Genomic DNA, 22320 nt, shown 5'->3' on the forward strand with positions numbered 1-22320 from the left:
AGGAATCTAAACATATTGAAATTCAATTATTTATTTTTATTTAAAATAGGTAAGTTAATGTATCAATTTAAAAATAGGTTACTTCCCCAAAGATTTAACAGGATATTTCAATTGAACTCTCAAATTCACGATTATTACACGAAAAGCTCTAACTTGTCCCATATTTCAAAGTTTAGAACAAATATACATAAGTTTGCGTTAAGACATCAGGGACCTAAATATTTCAATTCATTGTCTTCTGATATTCAGTCTGCCAAAACGCTTAACTCTTTTTGTAATAAGTTAAAGACTTCTCTTATTAACTCTTAATTTTTTTTCTTTCTCGATTTGTGTTTGTGTGTGTGTGTTTTTTATATAAGTATGAAAAAAAAATATGAAAGCTCTCCTAACAAATATTTATATAATTAATCTGACTGTCCGAACTATCAAATATGTATTTTCTGCTAAGATTTAGGAGGTCCGTCTCGTATAAGCCTTGCGGTTTCTTACGGTCCTCCTTGTCACACTATGTAAATTATTATATTATTATCTTTATTTAAAAAAAATGTATTAAGTGACAAAACAATAAACTGAAACTGAACTAAAACTGAACTGATGAACAGTTTTTGGCAAATTTTTTGGCAAATGTTCGAATCCATATTTTTATCATCCATGCAAGAAACTAGGCAAATCATATTGTCAATCAAAATTTCAAGTATTTAACAAATACATGGTCTTTTTGTAAGTATCCCAATACAGAGTAAATACGCACTGCATTAAAATCCCTAAGCAAAATAAACTGGTTACAGTAGACAAAACTCAAGAAATGGTTTAGAATAAAATCATAATAGCTCAATCCTAAATTTCTCCCGGTGATTAGCCTGCGTAGCGGCTCAAGGGGGGGGGGGGGGGGTACCTGGTGATGTGCTTCTTAGCACGAAATAGCTGGGACTTCTTTCAACAAAATGTTTTTGTGATGCGACGTCTCCTTCAAACTCCGAGAAGAGGCAAAAAGGCATTTGTCCTAGAAACATCCCCCAAGCAATTGTTTGTGACAAGTTTCATGTAAAAAGTTCATGTCTAGGACCTTGGCTTTTAAACCTTCTTCAAAACATCATCCTGTCTACGAAAACCAAGGTGAGGAAATGATGGAACTTTCTGGGGCAAAAGTATTGCAACGGATAAATTAAATTTATATCTATTTTATTTTTCAAAGAATTCTACATGTATTACAAGAGATATTCTCGTACAAATAAAACTACTTTTATTTGACCAAATTACTTTTGCTGAAATTTTAAATTACACTCTTGAAACTTTCACGAAGTGTCGCATTCTATACTACGCATGTGCGTTGTAAATTTGCTTTTGGGGTTACGGGTCGTTTTCTGATTGGCTGTGCTCTCCAAGGCTTTGATATAAATGAAGAAACGCCTTCATGATATTTTACTTAAAGAAGCAGAGACGAGCAGGAAACAAGAAAAATCTAAGGCTTCGTTGTACTTACCAAGGTGGTTTGAAAAGCTGAAGCAAAAATTGTCTATTGTCTAGTGTCTTTGTCTATTGTTTTTTAACAATCTTATATAACTGTATATGTTGTAAACAAATTGTTTTTCGGCAGAGAATTCAAACAAAAAGTCATGATGAAACTTTCTCTGGTTTTCGTTGGGGTGGTGCAGCTCAGCCTGATCTTGGCGCACACTTCTTCTCGTTGCAAGGTAAGAGAACTAACCCTCTAACCTAATACAATTCAATACAGTATGGACTTTATTACTTTTAACCGATATAATGGTTGTCGTGCTGCAACCTAGAATAGAAACTTTTCGTTCGGGAATAGCGTAATAAACTTTTTGGGCAGATTGAGAAGTTTGGGCAAAAGCAGCCAAAAGCATTATTGCGCTGCGTAATATTTCATTTCAACACATTTAACAAGTCTTCTTATAATTGTCTCTCTAGACAAGACCTTATTGTTCACACTGTGAACATTTTCCCATCAATCAATTATCGTGTGCTGTTTTTTGTACGAATACTAGGTCTGAGGTGTCCACGTAATAAAATGTAAAGCAATCGATTGACTGAGCGAGTGATTGAGTTATTCTACTTACAAAGTTGCTCACTGTTTATATAATAATGAGCAAATGCAATTTTTTTATCCAATCTCTGCTTTAATTTTCATATAGAATTGCTGCACCCACGGTCATGATGGCAAGAACGGTGTTCCAGGAATTCCAGCAATTCCCGGAAAACCAGGAACTCCGGGGAACTCTGGAGATGTTGGACGGGATGGCAGGCCGGGAGCACCTGGACCCAAGGGCCCTCCAGGACCTAAAGGAAGTAGGGGACCCATGGGTGTACAGGGCGGGACCACACACGTCAATTGGAAGCAATGTGCGTGGAAAAAAGAAGATGCACGGGACCATGGATTGTTGAAGGTAAATTATAGTGAGCGAGATTTTTTTACCTGGTTGTTTGTTAATTGAAGTTTTATTATGTATTGTGAAATGCATGATTCTTACGCTGGTGATCGTGCACCGATCGTGTGATCGGTACTCTTCTCGTTTTTATTTCAGGATTGTGTTTTTCGCAAGAGACACCAGAATACGTCACTCCGTGTACAGTTTGTGGGAACACTTCGAATCTATAACTGCAATGGTTGTTGCAAGCGCTGGTTCTTTACCTTCAATGGCGCTGAGTGTAACGGTCCCCTCACCATCGAAGGAGTGATCTACATGGATAAAGGTTAAAATTTTTACTTCCAATCCTACCGAGATCACAGGCATAAAAATATATTAAGGTCTTGGTAAAGGTAAATTTGACACCACTGTTTGTTTTTGTGGTTTTGCAAAACCTGTATCAATAGTTCTTAAACTTTGCAAAATAATTTTTTCCATAAATCGCATTCTAAGACGGCTAAAATGGGCCTTTGCTCTTTCCCGTGGCCTGTTGACCGTGAATTCACGCCAAATCTTTGACTTTTCTAGCGTGTTATTTTGAGGCGAGAACTCGAGCTTGTCGGGCGTAACCTCGCGACGGGTTTTAAGATATCGCCTTCAAATTTTCGGGATCTGATAGATAATTATACCATGTCAAAATGTGTGAGGAATTTTCGATTTTCGACTGAAGATCGCTTTTCGTGTCCAAATTTCGCCAGAAATGCCTGTTGTTCCAACTTTGATTTGTGATATTTTGTTGACAGTGTCAAATAACAAAAAGTCCTCACACACTTTGGTAGATCATCTATTTGTCAATGAGATGCAATTACGTGCAAGCGCATGCGCAATAACGCGAAGGCGCATTACGCTCTAGAGTAAACTCCGTACTTTTGTTGAGTTTGAGGCCTCAAAACTTAAACACGGAATTAGCTATTGCAGAAATAAAACTTTCAGGAGATAATTCAATCTTTGATCTTTTATTTGATATATAGTTTGTATATGTAGGAAAATTGCGGCGCGACAATATTTTTTTTTCCGCGGACACGTCGTTTACCTTTACCAAGACCTTAATACATTAATTTGCAACATAGCGACTTGGAGCATGTCTAGACGGCTGATAGTTTAAATAGCATCCTGCAAAAAGGCCCCGCTGATTTATATGCTCATAAGCCTGTTGTTTCTTAGGCACAGGAGCTAATATCCAAAACCTCCACCGGGTGAGAGTGATAGAGGGCTACTGCACCAACATACACAATGGCACCATTCGCGTCGGCTTCAACGTCGGTAATTGTGCTGGTTATGGTAATGCTGACGCACACACCGGGTGGAATGCGGTCTCGCGCATCATCGTGGAGGAAGTCCCCCCTCAGCAGAGCTGAGAGTAAAGTATCACAAACGATAAAGAAATATAATAGGTGTTGTGATGTAAGAACCACCAGCAATAAACATAATAGATAAGGCAACCCTGTCATTGTCGTTTTATTTTGTTTGTTGCTGAAGATGCGACACGCGAGACCAAAGGACCTGAACCTTCCGAGGAGACACATCATTTATTTGATTTGTGCTCTTAATTAATAAGCAATAAAATCAGCATACATTTTGTAAATAGCTAAAGGCTGGGTTTCATTTCATCGCACTCGATCGCAGCTGATTTTAACGTACGATCGCAAAGTGGTTTCCATAACGATCGCAGGGTGAGTTTCCTGCGATCGCCTGCTATCTCTGGCCTGCTATAGTGTGCGATTGTATGGAAACAGCCTTAAATCACAAGACCAGGTAAAAACCTAACCGGCACCATGTAACTCCACGGCGCAACTACCTAAACGCTAGCTAACCTGTTCAAAGCGCAGCAGATAATAGATCACGTGAACGCTATGCTTATACCATACACACATTTTATTTGACCTCTAGAGCTTTTTCGTGTAAGTAGCTTTTTAGCGGTGCTTCTACGCGGCGCTTATCGATAAAGCGGGGTTCCTGTGGAGTGATCCATCGAATTTTCACCCCAGAATAAAGACAGTCACCCCCGTCTGCCCCACCCCCACCCCCCCACCAAAAAAAATTGTCTTGCCCTAATGGTGTCATGACACAACAAAAAAGGGAACCAAGCAAATTGCAATCCTTACCTTAGGCATTTCAGTCAACCCTGCACGCAAGGCCTAGTTGAAAAAAATAAACAATCAAACACGAATTGTCTTGCTGACACTTATTCAATTTATCGCAATCTTTAATCACTTATATTCTGGACTGTTACATTCATAATCACCAAAACTGCACGCTTCATGATATGAAAAACGTTACGATAGTTACAATAATAAGGATCACTTTGCTCCAATCCGTGTACGGCGCATGCGCAGTGCTTCTCAGACCCATTGGCATGGGTGCTACCGCAAGCGAGATCACTTTCCCTGTTGGGTTTATAGCTGAAAAAGATGAATAAGATGGAAATGGTTTTAAAATACTGTAGCCTACTGTTCTATTATCATCGTGTCTTTATTATTACTAGCCTCTGAAAAATATAATGAGCTGTTCCGTTTGTCCCGTTCTGCGCTAGTACGAGCACGCAGCTAAATCGGTGGCGTTTGGATGCTGTCATACTTTTGGAAATACCCAATATGACTCCTTTATTAGAAAACAAACATGCCATATTTTGTATTGTATATAAACAGCAACTGAAGTCAACTTTTCATAGCCGTACTCAACAGTACGATTGTTGCTGTTTCCGCCCATACGTTTTTTGGGGCTGTCGTTTTGCAACTCCAGTGGGCTCTTTGTTAATACCGTAACACCACAATCAACACTTCTTACTTCTACAGTGATCCTCGGTACCAGGCCTTATGGAATCTCCTCCGTCAGCTGAGGACATGAAGCCGTCAGGACACTGGCACGAGTAAATTCCTGGCGCATCTCCCACAATGCACTGGGTGTTTGATGGGCACTTGTGATCCAGTTGACAGATGTCACCTAAAGGGAAAGGGAGACGGTAGTGACTCTGGTGTTTACGTACAGATCACGTAATTTAGCTGGATTTTCATTAGCAAAATAGATTAGCGATTTTTTTACACTATCCTGCAGTAGTTTTAATAAGTCCTAAGCGCGGTGTTTCTTTCAGGGCGTCTAGTATGCGGGGCGGCTAAGGGAGTAGACTCTGTTTTGTATATTATTCCAAACGACGACCATTTTTGAGACACAAATAATGTATGTTTTTATAAAACTTTGTCATGTATATCTTAAGGGCAACCATACGATTTCTCGTTCAATTTGAAAATAAATTCCAGTCGTGAGATTCTCAAAAGCTCAAACTACACTTGCCGAAGTCGGCAAATTAATTCAAAATTGAACTTGAAACTGTATGATATAACCTATACTAACATAGCCGATAAATGAAAGCTTACCTCGCATTCGAAGCTGGTGACGGGAGAAGATCGAAGACGAGCTTGTCACCGCTATTTCCAATATAAACAACGAGATAAGTTTGTTCATCGAAGTCTATTATACTATTATAAATTATAGGAACTGTTATTTTCAACTAGCATTATTCTATAAAAAGAAACGTCTGATAGATGATTTTTCTTGAGTATTTCAAAAAACCTTTCATGTTTTTGTAAGAAAGTATTGTAGAGGCCTCAAAAAGCTTTAAGTGTGCGGTGTTTCCGTACGGACTACTTACGCCCAACCCCGTACAGCTCCACCCCCATGCAAGGCCAGTTGTTGTGCTCCACCGGAGTGAAGGTGACATACCGGTAGGAGTCTTGTGCCGCGAGATGTACCTCAACGGGCTCTTTCCCATTTCTCTTGAACAACTGAACACACAAACATGACTGTCATTTGGTCTGTCAGTGTATATCTGTAATTCTGTCTGTCTGTCTGTTTGTCTGTTTATTTATTCATTTAGTATCTTACATCAAGCTACAAAATCAAAAAAACAAAACAATAAACTTGATGAGGGGAAGTAAACGGACTCGAGGCCATAGTAGCATAGCAGTCTGTTTGTCGTCTTACCTGATTTCTCTGCCGGTCTTGTATGACCGTCCACCTTCGCCCATCTGTTGACATGGCGATTTTGAATGACGTGACAAACTCGTTTTTATCGTGCAGGTTTCCTTGTACAGCAACGGAACACACGTGGTACAACCCTCCCAAATCAACGGTGAATGACGAAGAGCTGTTCAGGTATGAAAATGGGTGAACATTGCAACAACGCACAAGAATGCGACGATATTTTTTTTCAACGCTTCTCAGCATCCAAGTGACCCGTCTCAGATGACAAAATACAATTACAATCGCAGAATTCGTGTAACCATTTTTTGCAGGCATCATCCAATGAAATATGTGTTGTACTGGTTATAATTTTCAACGAGTTCCATTCGCACCTTTAATCAAAAAAGGTAACGATTGACGGACGAATATAACGTCACTTTACCTAAAAGAGCCTTCCGCGGCGCACCATACTAGTGTGTTGCCAAGGCGACCATTCTTAGCGGGGTGGCTAGAACTTGACTCTGACGTTGCAGAGAGCTTGCTGTCAGGAAGTGACGTCACCCGTTCTACCGGAAGTGTGCTCTGGATAGCGACGCCAAGTGGAAGAGATTTTTTCAGTGAGCTGCAAACTGGAAGTTTGGATATAAGTGTGTTTTCCATTTTAGAATCATACCCCACTCACAATGAAAAGCTTCCAATTGAGGTCCTTCGCTAATTACACATTTACTGGACTTCTGTTCAAGGTTTTGTCATTGCGAACAATAGACATATGAAGAAAACGTCGTTTTGAGGGACTGGTACCGAGGAATCTTAGTTTCTTTTCAGATACTTTCTCCATTGACCAAAGATGGCCACAGTCACTGTTTTTCTCTTCTGATTACAATTCATAAAGTTTACGAAGCACCTGCGCTACGGCAACCTTAAAAATTGTCCAAATAAGGAATATATTAGTTTCCTTATATGGAAGTGACCGTGTTTGTCAAAAACGACAATTTTTGGCTAAATTTTCTTGATATGGCGAAATTTGAAACTTGTATTTCCACTTCTATAGCACAGTATCTTTGTGATACGGTAGCCCTCTATTTCGTGACAAGGAGCACTTTTGCGTGACGCGGTCACCATTTTTGAGTAACGCGGTGGTACTTTTTGCGTGACGAGGGACTCTTTTGCGTGACGCGGTTCAGACAGTCCATGTAACGAATTGAATAAGAGACTCACATGGGCTCACGAAGTATTTGCCGCCTTGGTTAAGCGTAACTCTGCCTTCCGAATACATGACCACGTTATTCTTGTCCTTGGCGAATGGTGCAAATACAGGGACCCCAACTGGGAGATCCGACTTTGGTGGAACATTCAGCAGCACCTCTGTGGAGCTAAATCGCACAGGGGGCCCCGCCACCATAGGTATCTTCACATATACGTCACTTCCTCTATGTGAAATTAACCTTGCTAGTTTCCAGTCTACGCGGTCTTTCCAGGTACTAGGGACGAGGAGGTACGGGGCGAGTGGGTCCCCTAAGATAACAGAGACGATTAATGATAAACAAGAGACCATGATATAAAAGAACGAATCCCCGTGGCCCATGATAACGTCCAAGAAAGCTATTTTTAGACTGCGCGAGCTTGTTAATCATAGCATCCATACATTGTTTGCGCGCCATATTTGGTTATGGGCACCACGAGCTAGTACAATTTCACACCAAATTTTTTCCCTCTGCACTTCTTTACTTCGTTCGCTACCTGTTTTTATCCTTTTAGCTGCTCTTCAAGACTCATGATCACATTGCTACTCATGGGGTGGTGTGCTGTTATCTGTTAAGTTATCTAATGTCAGTTATCTAAATGTTATATAAATAATTGAACGGAAAGACGTCGGGGAGAATTTGGAGTTCATTCAAGATGCATCGTGCTGACTCCTAAAAAGTTCTTATTCTCTGCAATTCGGTGAAATAGAATACCTAGGCATTCTCATAGTCTATGTTATGTATTTTAATACAAGAAGGCCTTTATTTTTCTTTGATTTATAACATTTTTAGATGAATGAACTTCAATTTTTCACGCAAATGTTCAGAAATCATGTCACTCAAGAAACCCTTGTCACTGGAATAAGATCTACTCCATTATATTGAAATCTTTTATTTGTAATATCGGTGTGAATATAATGGTATTAAGTTCTGGATGTATCTTTTTCATTAAAAGGGAATTGGAAGAGAATTGTGTTTTGTAAACACAGATTTATGATTTATTGTTGTGTTATAAGTAATTTGCGAATCAGCAGTGAAAACTTTTACTGGGGAAGTTGATCCCAGAGCCTAAAATCACGCACTTTATGCATTTCAATGTCCCAGAAACGGTTGATTGGCACCAGCGTACTCTATGGAAGATCATTTTTACAGCGTTCGTAAAAAAGGAAGCTATTTTCGGTCAAAAAGATTTCCGAAACATCCTTTGCCGGATCACATTGCTCAAGATGTGATCGCGCTTAAGACTCTTGTTGCTAGGAAACGTGAGCGCTAACCAATCAGAGACGTATCTAAAAATAACTGCTTGTTCTAAAAATAGTTTGTACGGACGTCATCATTGGAACATACCCTAATACAGGGGAATTCGTTCTCTTACACCATGGTCTCTTGTGATTGAATCATAGAAAAAGCAGAACCGACACAGATTGTAAAACCTTTAAAAGAAAAGGTCGACAACAACGCAGATTTATGTTTTTTAGAACGATATTTCGGCAGGCCAATACCTGCCTTCTTCAGGTTATAAATGAGTTACAATGGCATGTTATAGCTAGTATATGTACAAAGTTCATTGATGATTAACTAACAAAAGGTAAAAATAGTAATTGAGTGACAAAGTACAAAGTTCATTGATGATTAACTAACAAAAGGTAAAAATAGTAATTGAGTGACAAAGTACAAAGTTCATTGATGATTAACTAACAAAAGGTAAAAATAGTAATTTAGTGACTTATGGAAGATGGTAAATAGGGTGGTGTGGATTACTAAGTAGCTAAACGGTTTCTTCACGCCGGTTGAGGCCACCGGGTTCAAGAGTGCCAGCGCGAGCTATCAAATGAAAGCGATGCCATAAGGTTTTCACTGAGCCCCCTCTTGTCGCCTTTCGCCGCTCACCTAACCTCCGCGACATCCTCGTTAAAGCCAAGCTACCTTCCGACCGCTCTCCCACCAACCAACCTCCCGGTGCTTTCCGTTGCGGAAAAAACTGCCTAACCTGCCCCTATATTAGAACCGATGGCCTTACAAGCTACACATTTTTCTCAACAGGTGAAACACGACCTATAACCTCCCACATAACCTGCAATACTAAAAACGTGATTTATATGATTCAATGTAACCGCTGTAACCTTCAATATATTGGGGAAACTAAACGCAAATTAAAAGAACGCTTTAATGACCACCGCAGAACTGTAGACTCTCAATCTCGATCCATACCAACCCACGCCGCTGAACACTTCCTAAAACCCAACCACTCCGCTTCTGACACAGAGCTAATACCTATTGAAAAAATAAGAAATAACCGCGACTCCATCCGCAAAGCAAGAGAAGCCACACTGATAGCTCGCGCTGGCACTCTTGAACCCGGTGGCCTCAACCGGCGTGAAGAAACCGTTTAGCTACTTAGTAATCCACACCACCCTATTCACCATCTTCCATAAGTCACTAAATTACTATTTTTACCTTTTGTTAGTTAATCATCAATGAACTTTGTACTTTGTCACTCAATTACTATTTTTACCTTTTGTTAGTTAATCATCAATGAACTTTGTACTTTGTCACTCAATTACTATTTTTACCTTTTGTTAGTTAATCATCAATGAACTTTGTACATATACTAGCTATAACATGCCATTGTAACTCATTTATAACCTGAAGAAGGCAGGTATTGGCCTGCCGAAATATCGTTCTAAAAAACATAAATCTGCGTTGTTGTCGACTTTTTCTTTTAAAGGTTTTATTAATTAATCAACTGTCGACGCAGACCACAAGGTCCGACGCACACCAGCAGATAGAGGCTGTCCGGTGGTTTCTTCCTACGTTTTTACAGATTGTAACAATTGATAGCACTAACCAACAGCGAACAGCTCATCCGCTTTAAACTCTTGACTTGACTTTGTTGACCGAGTAGCTAGGACACGAGGCAAACATATGTTGTAATACTTATAAATACGCAGAAAAATCAAAGGGTCTGGGTCACCTGTTACGAATTCAGTTTAGGCGGGTCCAAATTTGGATTATTTCAGTATATCAGGCGGATTATCAAAAGAACCATAAAACATGTTGAATAATTTTACCATCTAGCCACTGTCTCTCATTTTATGGCGGATTACCGAAAACAAAAATACAAAAAAAAACTTTGACGTTCCCCCTTAAAATCTCCTGCCTGACACATAAACGATAAAACGCATGCGGGCAATTGGTTTGTTTCTTTGTCAGGGAAAAAATGCGTCGTGTTAATATTTATACATCTAGCTTGGCATTATACGAAGAGTAACTTACGTCCGACTCCATACAGTTCCACGCCGTGAGGCAAGGATAATTATAACGTTCGCAGGGGCGTAGTCAGGGGGTCCGCCCCCCCCCCCTTTTAGCAGCCAAAAATACAGTTAATGTATGAGACATTATCTAAAACACAGGAGAAAATGCCTTGATAGAGCCTTTTGGGCCCCCTCCTGTTAAAATCCTGGCTACGCCGCTGGTTCGTAGAGTAACTTACGTCCGACCCCATACAGTTCCACGCTGAGGCAGGGATAATTGTGGTAGGCACCGGGGAAGAAGCGTACGTAGCGATAGGGGAGCTTCAGACCAAGTATGCTCTCGGTGCCATCTCGTGAAGACTGAAATATCTAAAACACAAGCAATCCTATTACAACAACCATGCTCCGATAGTAGGTTCATAGGGAAAGTGGTTAGCTTTACTAAAGACCAGATGTTAAAAAGACATATCAACTCGATGGGGTAAAAACGAATAGTTGAGGTGGCCGCGTTTTATCTTCCTGCTTCTTTCTTTCTGATCTCCCCTTTTGGGCTGTGTTCTCCATGCTAGAAATACAGAGCTAGTGCGACCAGATAAAAACATATAAAAATAGGTAATCAATTTATACTCGAATAAGCAGCCTTGAAAGGCAAACACCAGATGACAAAGAAAGCACCATAATCTGCAATAATTAATCTATGAGCAGGCTTTCATTAGGATTATTCGAGAATGTTTCGTTTCTAAACATTGGGGATCTTGTGGCGCTCCAAAAGACGAAAAGCCCTGGGTCGGCCTGAATTTGTGCATACCCTCGGCCCCAGTGAACCGCATAACTCCACATGAGCCGGCAAGCAGAGGCTTTGCAATCAAATCAACGTCTCACTCACTTTAACGTTGCCATTTTCATCTTTGAGAGAGCTGAACGTCATTCCATCGTTAGACACCGCTATAGTAAACGCCTCGACCCATTCGCTCATCTTTACTGTCTCCCCTTGAGCCACGACGGAGCACAAGTAGTACGGCGCACAAAGGTCAATTTGAAGCCAGGCGTTCCGCATCTTCTTGCGGGCTGGACACCACGCCTACCGATACCATAGACATGGGTTATCCTTACAGAACTTTTCAAAAGAACGAGACACTCCAATGCTGTAGTTCTAATAAGACTAAAGCATAGTAAATGGGTGGGGGAAGTTGACTCCCAATAAAAACGTCGTATACTTTTCTCTGTCACTTAGGGCGTTAAAGTGCTATCGCTTAATGCTTCTTCTAGGTCTGATCTAACGAAAAAGCAGCGGACCTGTTGCCGACCAGAAATAAGTTTAAATTATTTATTGGCGAGCGAGCCTCTCCTCTACCCAACCTCTGCTTCGCGCATATCCTCTATCAAATGTAGAGAATCACCGCTATCTTAGCTTACTAGCTACTGCACTTGTTATTTATCTAGGATTAGAAAATTGCAGGAAACGAAAAGAAGTTAGAGAGGGAACATCGTTCGGTCCCTTCCTTCTGCGCTTCCTTTTTCACGTCTCTTTCTTCACTTCGATTTTCACTCGAATAATATTTATGACAACTCGTTTTCACACCTTTCCGTTCCCTAGACGACCATTTCTTGCAGGGAGACCAGGATATTCACTTGACGCTTTGAACTGCTCATCTGGGATCGGTTTGAGGCGACTGGGAGGTAGTTTTACCCCAACTCCGATAGGCATCAACTTCTCGGCGCAACCTACAGGCAAAGAAGAAACACTAAAAATATAATAATAACTTAATGGTCTTATGCGACCATGAGCCACGAGGAGGAACCAAATAATATCGGCACACTAGATTGGAAACGAACCACCAACTCGAAATCCTGGCTACATGTCCCTGGGTTTGCTTTTGAATCTCCTAAACCGTAGTGACAATGTTATTACATGAATTCTAATACACGCACTTGGTTGGACAGTGAACTGGGAAGGTCTAACTCGTGAGGTGATGGTACCCTTGGCATAGAAAGGCTTCTTGGAGAGATCATGGCCGACATGAGCCAACACTTCCATGCCTATCATTGCATCCCTATCCTTTAACACCTCCCCAACAGCAATATCATGTTTGGAGAACATTCGCGGCTGACCAGTCGGATCATCTGTGAGCTTAACAACTACTTCGCTGTCTTTCTCGCTGATTAGCTCCGCCCGGCCCCAGTCTGTACGCCCTTGCCATGTCGAGGGAACGATGTACGTCCGCTTTGATTCATCTGCGTTTAGCTTATCGTAAAAAGCAGTCAATATTGCAATGGTTAGAATTTTCGTAAGTTGCATGTTGATGCAAGAAGCATGGTGGTGTGTCGGAACTATTTTGCGTCATCAATTAGAAGACTCATAATGAAGTTCGAACGCGCGTGCTACTAAACTACGTGCTTGAAAAGGACCCAAATATTTTATAAGCAAATACAAAGCGCAAACGCAAAGCCCAAATACAAAGCTATCTTCATTTTTTTAAGGATTGCGCACGCGTCACGGGGTATCCGGCCAACTCGCCACTAACATAAATTTGCCACCACCCAACTTGCCAATAATTTAAGTTACCTCGCCACCACTGTTTGTTAACTCGCCACCGCTGTTGGTTAACTCGCCACCGGCGGTGAGTTAACCAGCAAGAGTTCGGCAAAATTATTTCGCATTTATTGCTTTAATGGAACAGAAAAATCTTTCCCAACATATACGGAGTTGATACCTGAAATACATAAACTAAGGATTTCGTTTCTTTAAAATTTCAGGAACGCGGCTAAGATTAATGATTTGTGTGACACGGTAATGGTACATGCAAAGTTTTGTGCCGAACTCTTGTCGGTAAAGGCTTTCGTTTCCAGAACTAACAAGTACCGATGCTGTCAAGGCGGCATCATTGTTGGCAAAAGGATGACTACAAATGTTAGCTTAATGCCTTGTTCTTGCTCTCTTTGGTGTTTCTGCGACTATAATTGCTTATGTTGTGGGGGTGGAGGGTTTGTGCATCAAATGTTTATTCTCGAGTTGCTTTCATGTGAAAATAGCGTCCTTTACTCTTTAGACAGTAGTCAGAAACCTTTAAAAAATACTAACGGCACAATGACAACACATGATGCACATGCTGGTTTTAATCAATAATGAACTAAAATCACCCACTCAGTGCACAGTTTAAAACAGTCCAAAGCAGCACTACTTTGAAAGTGATGGAAGAAAGAGAGTGACTGTAAGATGTCGCTGATGAGCTACCCTGGTTCAGGCCAGTGGGACTTGCTACACTAGGACTGGCGGTAGTGGTCTTGTGCCAGTCTGCAACTGAAGAAAAATCAGAATTAATAACAATACGAGGATAAGGGTAAGGAAAAGACAGACAGTGAACAGATGGAAGAAAAGGAACAGACAAATAGATGTGTTGACGGGTGAACAGGCGGAAACAAAGATGAACTAACAAACAGACCAACCCCATACCTGATACCCAGCGTTTAGTGGTCGGAGGCAGCTCGCAGTTGAAGGAACCATACGAGTTAACACATATTTCTCCTTCAAAGCATGGGTCGGTCAAGCACTCATTAATATCTTGGCATCTGTACGAGCCCATCGTATTCACACAAGTCGTCCCCTTGTGACATAAACCGTCATCTGCAGCGCACTCGTCCACGTCCATGCACGTCCCTTGCCCGGTATATCCATTTACACAGGCACAATGATAAGAACCTGGAGTGTTGATGCATCGCGCGTTTGCAGGGCACAAGGCCCCTCTACTGCACTCGTCAATATCTAAAGGATAAAAAAAGGCGTGACTCTTTGAGGTATCCGTATCAAATCCATCAAAACATCTTATATTCAAAAAGCTATTGGCCTTATTCCGTTTCATTAGGAAAATATATTTTTTGACAGCGCAATAACTCACAGAAGGCTATGGTTTTACATGTCTTTCAAACTTTACATAACACAATCAAGCCGTTTTTTTGTCCAATCTTTGAGAAATTTACTCAGAATGTAGTGTAGTTGGGCACACTACAGCAAACGTGCTCGAAAAATGACCTCTTACTGAGGGCTCACACCCAAAAAGAAGTGTTATATATGCCCTAATTAGAAGCCACAGTAAATGTTTTGGTAGGAAAGAAAATGAGAAAAGAGTTCCAGGGATACGTAAACAAATAGAGGACTTTATTGTTCCTGAATAGAGTAGATAAAAAGGATGATAATTTTGGTTCGGAAAAATGCTTATGGATTATTTGAAGGGGGGAAACATTGTTTCAGTGTCATTGAAGTCATATTCCGACCTTTCTTGCCCTTACCTTTACACTCGCCCAACATAAGCTCGGCGTGCCAGCCTTTGATTCCTTCTTCGTAACCTCTCTTACACGTGCAGTAGTACAGACCAGTCCGGTGGACTTTGTCCGGATGGCAATGCGTGTCCGATGGGCATTTGTTGTCCAATTTGCACGGCTCTCCCCCTGATATCAGATGGTAACTCAAATAATCTTTCAATATAAGAATAAATATAATGCCTTTTTGCAATCTCCTACCTTTTATTCTTAGGTAATCTCTCGGCATCACCTCGGTCTTACCATTATCTGGAACAAAAAGAAAATAAGAGGAACACTTACACAGAAGGGAGTTGAATATAAACAATATTAACATACAGGTTACCTAGACTATAGGGTGGATAAATCACGTAAAATGATTTATAATTTACCGGATCTCACCACTTCATAAAGATCACCCTTGAGTACCCCAGACACTTTACCTGGCAAACAAAAATAAAGATTATTTCATTATATATTCTTTAGTGAAGCGTCTGAACGAGACAAACATGTATAAAACAGAATGTGCATTGGAACAATGAAAAGTTATTCAGGCATTGGCAGGGTTTTTTTCTCTGTTGTGTTTATTCAGGGAAATCAGAGGATAGAAAAGAAACGAAAGAAACGGAAAGACGGGTTATCGACTTCATCCGAAATCTGTTTTGCTCTGAGTGACCATGTTCTATTGACTCCTACACGTGTCCAGGTGTCAGCAACAATAAAATAGTATCATATACCAACCCCATATATCAATGTATGTTAGTCTATCTTCTATGTAGCGATGGTAATGCCAATGTGTGTTAGTGTACCTTGTATGCAGTGATGGTAATGTCAATGTGTGTTAGTGTACCTTGTATGTAGTGATGGCCATGCCAATGTGTGTTAGTGAACCTTGTATGTAGTGATGGTAATGCCAATGTGTGTTAGTGTACCTTGTATGTAGTGATGGTAATGCCAATGTGTGTTAGTGTACCTTGTATGTAGCGATGGTAATGCCAACATGTGTTAGTGTACCTTGTATGTAGTGATGGTAATGCCAATGTGTGTTAGTGTACCTTGTATGTAGTGATGGCCATGCCAATGTGTGTTAGTGTACCTTGTATGTAGTGATGGTAATGCCAATGTGTGTTAAAATGTACCTTGTATGTAGTGATGGTCATGCCAATGTGTGTTAGTGTACCTTGTATGCAGTGATGGTAATGTCAATGTGTGTTAGTGTACCTTGTATGTAGTGATGGCCATGCCAATGTGTGTTAGTGTACCTTGTATGTAGTGATGGTAATGCCAATGTGTGTTAGTGTACCTTGTATGCAGTGATGGTAATGCCAATGTGTGTTAGTGTACCTTGTATGCAGTGATGGTAATGCCAATGTGTGTTGGTGTACCTTGTATGTAGTGATGGCCATGTCAATGTGTGTTAGTGTATGTCCTATGTAGTGATGGTAATGCCAATGTGTGTTAGTGTACCTTGTATGTAGTAATGGTAATGTCAATGTGTGTTAGTGAACCTTGTATGTAGTGATGGTCATGCCAATGTGTGTTAAAATGTACCTTGTATGTAGTGATGGTAATGCCAACATGTGTTAGTGTACCTTGTATGTAGTGATGGTAATGCCAATGTGTGTTAGTGTACCTTGTATGTAGTGATGGTAATGCCAATGTGTGTTAGTGTACCTTGTATGTAGTGATGGCCATGCCAATGTGTGTTAGTGTACCTTGTATGCAGTGATGGTAATGCCAATGTGTGTTAGTGTACCTTGTATGTAGTGATGGTAATGCCAATGTGTGTTAGTGTACCTTGTATGTAGTGATGGTAATGCCAATGTGTGTTAGTGTACCTTGTATGTAGTGATGGTAATGCCAATGTGTGTTAGTGTACCTTGTATGTAGTGATGGCCATGTCAATGTGTGTTAGTGTATGTCCTATGTAGTGATGGTAATGCCAATGTGTGTTAGTGTACCTTGTATGTAGTGATGGTAATGCCAATGTGTGTTAGTGTACCTTGTATGTAGTGATGGTAATGCCAATGTGTGTTAGTGTACCTTGTATGTAGTAATGGTAATGTCAATGTGTGTTAGTGTACCTTGTATGTAGTGATGGTCATGCCAATGTGTGTTAAAATGTACCTTGTATGTAGTGATGGTAATGCCAACATGTGTTAGTGTACCTTGTATGTAGTGATGGTAATGCCAATGTGTGTTAGTGTACCTTGTATGTAGTGATGGTCATGCCAATGTGTGTTAAAATGTACCTTGTATGTAGTGATGGTAATGCCAACATGTGTTAGTGTACCTTGTATGTAGTGATGGTAATGCCAATGTGTGTTAGTGTACCTTGTATGTAGTGATGGTAATGCCAATGTGTGTTAGTGTACCTTGTATGTAGTGATGGCCATGCCAATGTGTGTTAGTGTACCTTGTATGCAGTGATGGTAATGCCAATGTGTGTTAGTGTACCTTGTATGTAGTGATGGTAATGCCAATGTGTGTTAGTGTACCTTGTATGTAGTGATGGTAATGCCAATGTGTGTTAGTGTACCTTGTATGTAGTGATGGTAATGCCAATGTGTGTTAGTGTACCTTGTATGTAGTGATGGCCATGTCAATGTGTGTTAGTGTATGTCCTATGTAGTGATGGTAATGCCAATGTGTGTTAGTGTACCTTGTATGTAGTGATGGTAATGCCAATGTGTGTTAGTGTACCTTGTATGTAGTGATGGTAATGCCAATGTGTGTTAGTGTACCTTGTATGTAGTGATGGTAATGCCAATGTGTGTTAGTGTACCTTGTATGTAGTGATGGCCATGTCAATGTGTGTTAGTGTATGTCCTATGTAGTGATGGTAATGCCAATGTGTGTTAGTGTACCTTGTATGTAGTGATGGTAATGCCAATGTGTGTTAGTGTACCTTGTATGTAGTGATGGTAATGCCAATGTGTGTTAGTGTACCTTGTATGTAGTGATGGTAATGCCAATGTGTGTTAGTGTACCTTGTATGTAGTGATGGCCATGTCAATGTGTGTTAGTGTATGTCCTATGTAGTGATGGTAATGCCAATGTGTGTTAGTGTACCTTGTATGTAGTGATGGTAATGCCAATGTGTGTTAGTGTACCTTGTATGTAGTAATGGTAATGCCAATGTGTGTTAAAATGCACCTTGTATGTAGTGATGGTAATGCCAATGTGTGTTAGTGTACCTTGTATGTAGTAATGGTAATGCCAATGTGTGTTAGTGTACCTTGTATGTAGTAATGGTAATGCCAACATGTGTTAGTGTACCTTGTATGTAGTGATGGCCATGCCAATGTGTGTTAGTGTACCTTGTATGTAGTGATGGTAATGCCAATATGTGTTAGTGTACCTTGTATGTAGTGATGGTAATGCCAATGTGTGTTAAAATGTACCTTGTATGTAGTGATGGCCATGCCAATGTGTGTTAGTGTACGTCCTATGTAGTGATGGTCATGCCAATGTGTGTTAGTGTACGTCCTATGTAGTGATGGTCATGCCAATGTGTGTTAAAATGTACCTTGTATGTAGTGATGGCCATGCCAATGTGTGTTAGTGTACGTCCTATGTAGTGATGGTCATGCCAATGTGTGTTAAAATGTACCTTGTATGTAGTGATGGCCATGCCAATGTGTAAGTGTACCTTTAGTGATGGTCATCACGTATATGCGTGTTAGTGTACCTTGTATGTAGTGATGGTGATGCCAATGTGTGTTAGTGTACCTCCTATGCAGTGAAGGCCATGCCAATGTGTGTTATTGTACCTCCTATGTAGTGATGGTTTGGAAGTTTAAGCAGTACTTCGCTATCTACGTGCAAGCTGTCTGCAGTTGGCGGAAGGTCGATGTAGGTCTCTTTGTTGTCTCTCAGGAAGTGAGAGTACTCTGTGGTCTGGCTTGGTAGGACCGTGTCCACCTTTGTCTCGATCCTCTCTACTTTACCATTCAGCAGGTCCTTGTTTTCGGAGGACTCATACCCGCTCAGGACCTTCAATTGAGCGTACGTTTTGTCTGGGGGCATGTAGAGGATAAAGAGTTCTTGAAAATCCCAAACTGTGGAGATACAAAATGCTCCTATATTTAGCAGTGAGCAGTAAGATATAAGAGGAGCGATTGTCAGAAAAACAAAGAATCGTTAAATGTACCGAATGATCCTTCATTCAACATTGAATAGCAGGGACAACAGGTAGTAAATAATGATCAAGGGTGGCGTCAGTAGAACGATAAAAATAAAAATAAAAATTAATTTTGAACTTATTTGTCAATATTGTGACGCCATACTAAGAAAGGCCCTCCAATGGCAACTTTAGGGGATAGGCTCTTATTATTAAAGACCTGACTGTTCTCACCTTTTTTTCCGTACACGTCGACTCTCATGCACGGATAGCCCTCATATTTATGAGGATAGAATCGCACAAACTTGGCAAGTCTCGGCTTTGCCGTGAGATCACGGACGAAAAGCTTCGACTGTTTCGGGCCCCTAAACATGAACTGCAAAAAAAGCAAAAAAAAGAAATTAAAGTTAGATCGCCGCTTCCTTTCTAAAACCAGCTAATGAAGTCTGTACTTAAACTCACATTTCAAGCAAAAAAAAAAAAAAAGCAGCCGCATGGACGCATAGCAGGCACATTACTCACCGATTCCTTTAACCACTTTTTCCCATCCATTGAAGTTTTAACCCTTATAAGAAGAAAGTGGTAGGATAAAGATAAGCGTGGGAAAGGAAAAAAAAGTATTTCATGTTTTCTGAAATTACTACAGTGGGACCCTGCTCGAAACCGTTGGGTTCAACAAACTGACGGTTTAACGGGGGTTATAAAGAAAATTTGTGCAATGCGATCAGTATGATTCCGTTAAAACACTCATGTCATGCGTGCACATTTAGATATTCAGTAACTGAAGCACGTTGTCCCGTCTAGTGTCCTTCCACCGGTTGATTTTTTATGGGAGTTTATCTTACGGACTAGTGTCCTTTGTCAGTGTCTGTCTATTAAAGTATTAATAAAACAAAAATTCATTGCGCATTTGCCGGGACCTATGAATTTTATGATAAGATATGCCAATGTATAATGTGGACGGGGACACATACTCTTTAAGGAATACCCTTCTTTTAAGTCACTAGAAAAGGATTCGAACACCTAGGGGTACCTCTTTGTACCTGTTGTGTTTATTTTGAATTGATGGATTTTTTGAGTTGTGGGTACTTCTCAAAGCCGGTACAGGCCGGTTTAGGGGTCAATGTGTTAAATGTCAGATTCTTGTGGTAAAGTGCGAATAAACAGGGATAGCAAATGGATGTGACAAACAGGAATTTAAACATCCAAGAGATAGCAAAAAGGGTGAAGTTATAGAATTGTTGACATTTAATCAGCACTTGAGAAAATTACACCTAAAAAAAAGGACGAGCATATATGACTGTTTTAGTCATCCCCCATGCCCTTTCCGTGGGGGGCTGCAACACGCACCAGTAGTATCGGACGTACTGTCCTTTGTCACCGTCGCCTTGCATGGCTGTGCCGCAGATAAAATGACTGACTTCGAGCGACACCTGCAGCCACGATTCCTCTAAGTCATTTCCTGCTGGACACCAGGCAGAGGGCCCAAGTAAACGGCCGTTACGGGCTGAGGTCTGGGCCGATAAGTCACTTGATGACGTCATTTGCGCGTCCGTGAACTTGTGTCGGTTGTAGACGCCGAGAATCATGCTGAGCGCTGGGCAGTATAATGAGCCTGCAGATATTGGGTCAGAAAAAAAATCAGACAAAATCATCAACCGGGGTACCCTGGGAGCCTGGTACCAGAGGCTCCGAGGTTCGCGGCGACAACAATTTGAAGCGAAGCGAGCTTCGCGGCGACAACAATTTGAGCGAAGCTCGGAGCCTCTGGTACCCAGGGTACAACAGGGGCTTAAAGTAGATGATAAAAATAGCCTTCTATTTACATATTTGTACTATATTTCGCAAACACTTAATTTCGCGAAAAAAAAGTAGGCACATTTCGCAAGACATTCATTTCGCGATTAGGGAATTGAATTTTGCGAAAATGTCAAAATGTCTTTATTTCGAAACATGTTTACATCTAAGCCGTGAAACAATAATGAAAAAAATCCAAGTTCTTGATCGTCTCATATCGTTTTTTTTGAAAACAAACAAAATTCAGAGGGTATTAACTTTCGCGACATTGAATTAAAGGTTTAAAGGTAGCATCAATAGGGCAAATTGCGCGAGCGGTGTTTTAGTGGTTTCTGGCTAGCCCGAGTAAGCACTAGCAATACACATAACAATATTAGCGCGTACAGGGAGCATATTGACATAACATAACAACATCGGGTTGTTAATTAACGCTGCACTTTGGGCGGGTTTATCAAGGTCTTGATGCTCTAAAATAAGCAACGGATGCGCGTGCTTGTGTTTTCTCATTACGTCTGACTACGAGACATATCACGCTTGACACCGCAAAGATCATTGTTGTGCGCGCCAATTCTTGTATAGCGGCGACACAACGTTTATCGGAGAGATAAGAAACATTTTCGTGTCACGCGCGACATAATTTTTGTCGGTGGCAACTTGTCTCTTGTTGATTTAAAAAAAAAAATTGGTTTAAGCCTTGTAGTATTACAAAGCTGATAAATCATACCTTCACTCAGATGAAGGACTGCCAGCACACAGAGAACCAGAAGCCCGAGTCGAGGGTTCATCTGGGAACTTGCATTTTAAACCAGCACAAGAACCATGTGCGCGCAAAAGAGGACATGCCAGTGACGTCACAATGAAAACACGATGGAACAGTGGTGCTTAAGATGACGTCAATATGACAACACGATGGAACAGTGGTTCTTGAGATGACGTCACAATGACAACACGATAGAACAGTGGTGCTTGAGATGACGTCACAATGACAACAAGATAGAACAGTGGTGCTTGAGATGACGTCACAATGACAACAAGATAGAACAGTGGTGCTTGAGATGACGTCACAATGACAACACGATAGAACAGTGATGTCACAATGAAGAAATCGATATTCACAAAAAAAAAATTATTGCGTGAATCTAATGTCATGCGTTGTCAACGTTCTGCGAGCGATAGATAGACGTAAAGGTTTAACATACGTCAATCAAAGTCCCCTG

The 22320-nt window shown here is 40.7% G+C and overlaps 3 protein-coding genes across 3 annotated transcripts; 1 reads left to right on the forward strand and 2 right to left on the reverse strand.

Moving 5' to 3' along the window:
* Nucleotides 1-1437: 1437 nt before the first annotated feature.
* LOC5504608 (collagen triple helix repeat-containing protein 1) lies at nucleotides 1438-3871 on the forward strand. The gene is made up of 5 exons (XM_001625454.3): nucleotides 1438-1487; nucleotides 1598-1694; nucleotides 2157-2408; nucleotides 2547-2715; nucleotides 3594-3871. Exons 2-5 carry the CDS (start codon nucleotides 1617-1619, stop codon nucleotides 3785-3787), a joined length of 693 nt encoding a protein of 230 aa, XP_001625504.3. The 5' UTR covers nucleotides 1438-1487; nucleotides 1598-1616; the 3' UTR covers nucleotides 3788-3871.
* A 728-nt stretch (nucleotides 3872-4599) lies between these two features.
* LOC5504609 lies at nucleotides 4600-13851 on the reverse strand. The gene is made up of 12 exons (XM_032372939.2): nucleotides 12820-13851; nucleotides 12470-12612; nucleotides 11774-11968; nucleotides 11127-11256; nucleotides 10482-10538; nucleotides 7608-7904; nucleotides 6832-7018; nucleotides 6411-6573; nucleotides 6079-6211; nucleotides 5804-5854; nucleotides 5217-5372; nucleotides 4600-4831 (listed from the first exon to the last, which is right to left on the reverse strand). Exons 1-12 carry the CDS (start codon nucleotides 13184-13186, stop codon nucleotides 4689-4691), a joined length of 2022 nt encoding a protein of 673 aa, XP_032228830.1. The 5' UTR covers nucleotides 13187-13851; the 3' UTR covers nucleotides 4600-4688.
* A 135-nt stretch (nucleotides 13852-13986) lies between these two features.
* Nucleotides 13987-22194, reverse strand: LOC5504628. Its single transcript, XM_001625468.3, has 10 exons — nucleotides 21828-22194; nucleotides 20657-20921; nucleotides 19829-19871; nucleotides 19541-19682; nucleotides 18957-19244; nucleotides 15576-15626; nucleotides 15406-15453; nucleotides 15175-15333; nucleotides 14342-14650; nucleotides 13987-14188 (listed from the first exon to the last, which is right to left on the reverse strand). Exons 1-10 carry the CDS (start codon nucleotides 21886-21888, stop codon nucleotides 14025-14027), a joined length of 1530 nt encoding a protein of 509 aa, XP_001625518.2. The 5' UTR covers nucleotides 21889-22194; the 3' UTR covers nucleotides 13987-14024.
* Between the last annotated feature and the right edge of the window lie 126 nt (nucleotides 22195-22320).

This window comes from Nematostella vectensis, chromosome 3 (genome assembly GCF_932526225.1).
Source record: "Nematostella vectensis chromosome 3, jaNemVect1.1, whole genome shotgun sequence".
Lineage (NCBI taxonomy): Eukaryota > Metazoa > Cnidaria > Anthozoa > Actiniaria > Edwardsiidae > Nematostella > Nematostella vectensis.

Bases quoted from the DNA above. Each gene is read 5' to 3' on its own strand.
- LOC5504608 (XM_001625454.3), top strand. From the start codon at position 1,617: ATGATGAAACTTTCTCTGGTTTTCGTTGGGGTGGTGCAGCTCAGCCTG. The intron at 1,695-2,156 runs GTAAGAGAACTA...ATTTTCATATAG, and splicing joins ACACTTCTTCTCGTTGCAAG to AATTGCTGCACCCACGGTCA. The intron at 2,409-2,546 runs GTAAATTATAGT...TTTTTATTTCAG, and splicing joins GGGACCATGGATTGTTGAAG to GATTGTGTTTTTCGCAAGAG.
- LOC5504609 (XM_032372939.2), bottom strand. From the start codon at position 13,186: ATGCAACTTACGAAAATTCTAACCATTGCAATATTGACTGCTTTTTAC. The intron at 11,257-11,773 runs GTGAGTGAGACG...CTTGTGTTTTAG, and splicing joins ATGAAAATGGCAACGTTAAA to ATATTTCAGTCTTCACGAGA. The intron at 6,574-6,831 runs GTAAAGTGACGT...ATACCTGAACAG, and splicing joins GCCGCGGAAGGCTCTTTTAG to CTCTTCGTCATTCACCGTTG.
- LOC5504628 (XM_001625468.3), bottom strand. From the start codon at position 21,888: ATGAACCCTCGACTCGGGCTTCTGGTTCTCTGTGTGCTGGCAGTCCTT. The intron at 14,651-15,174 runs GTAAGGGCAAGA...TTTATCCTTTAG, and splicing joins TATGTTGGGCGAGTGTAAAG to ATATTGACGAGTGCAGTAGA. The intron at 14,189-14,341 runs GTATGGGGTTGG...ATTTTTCTTCAG, and splicing joins CACTAAACGCTGGGTATCAG to TTGCAGACTGGCACAAGACC.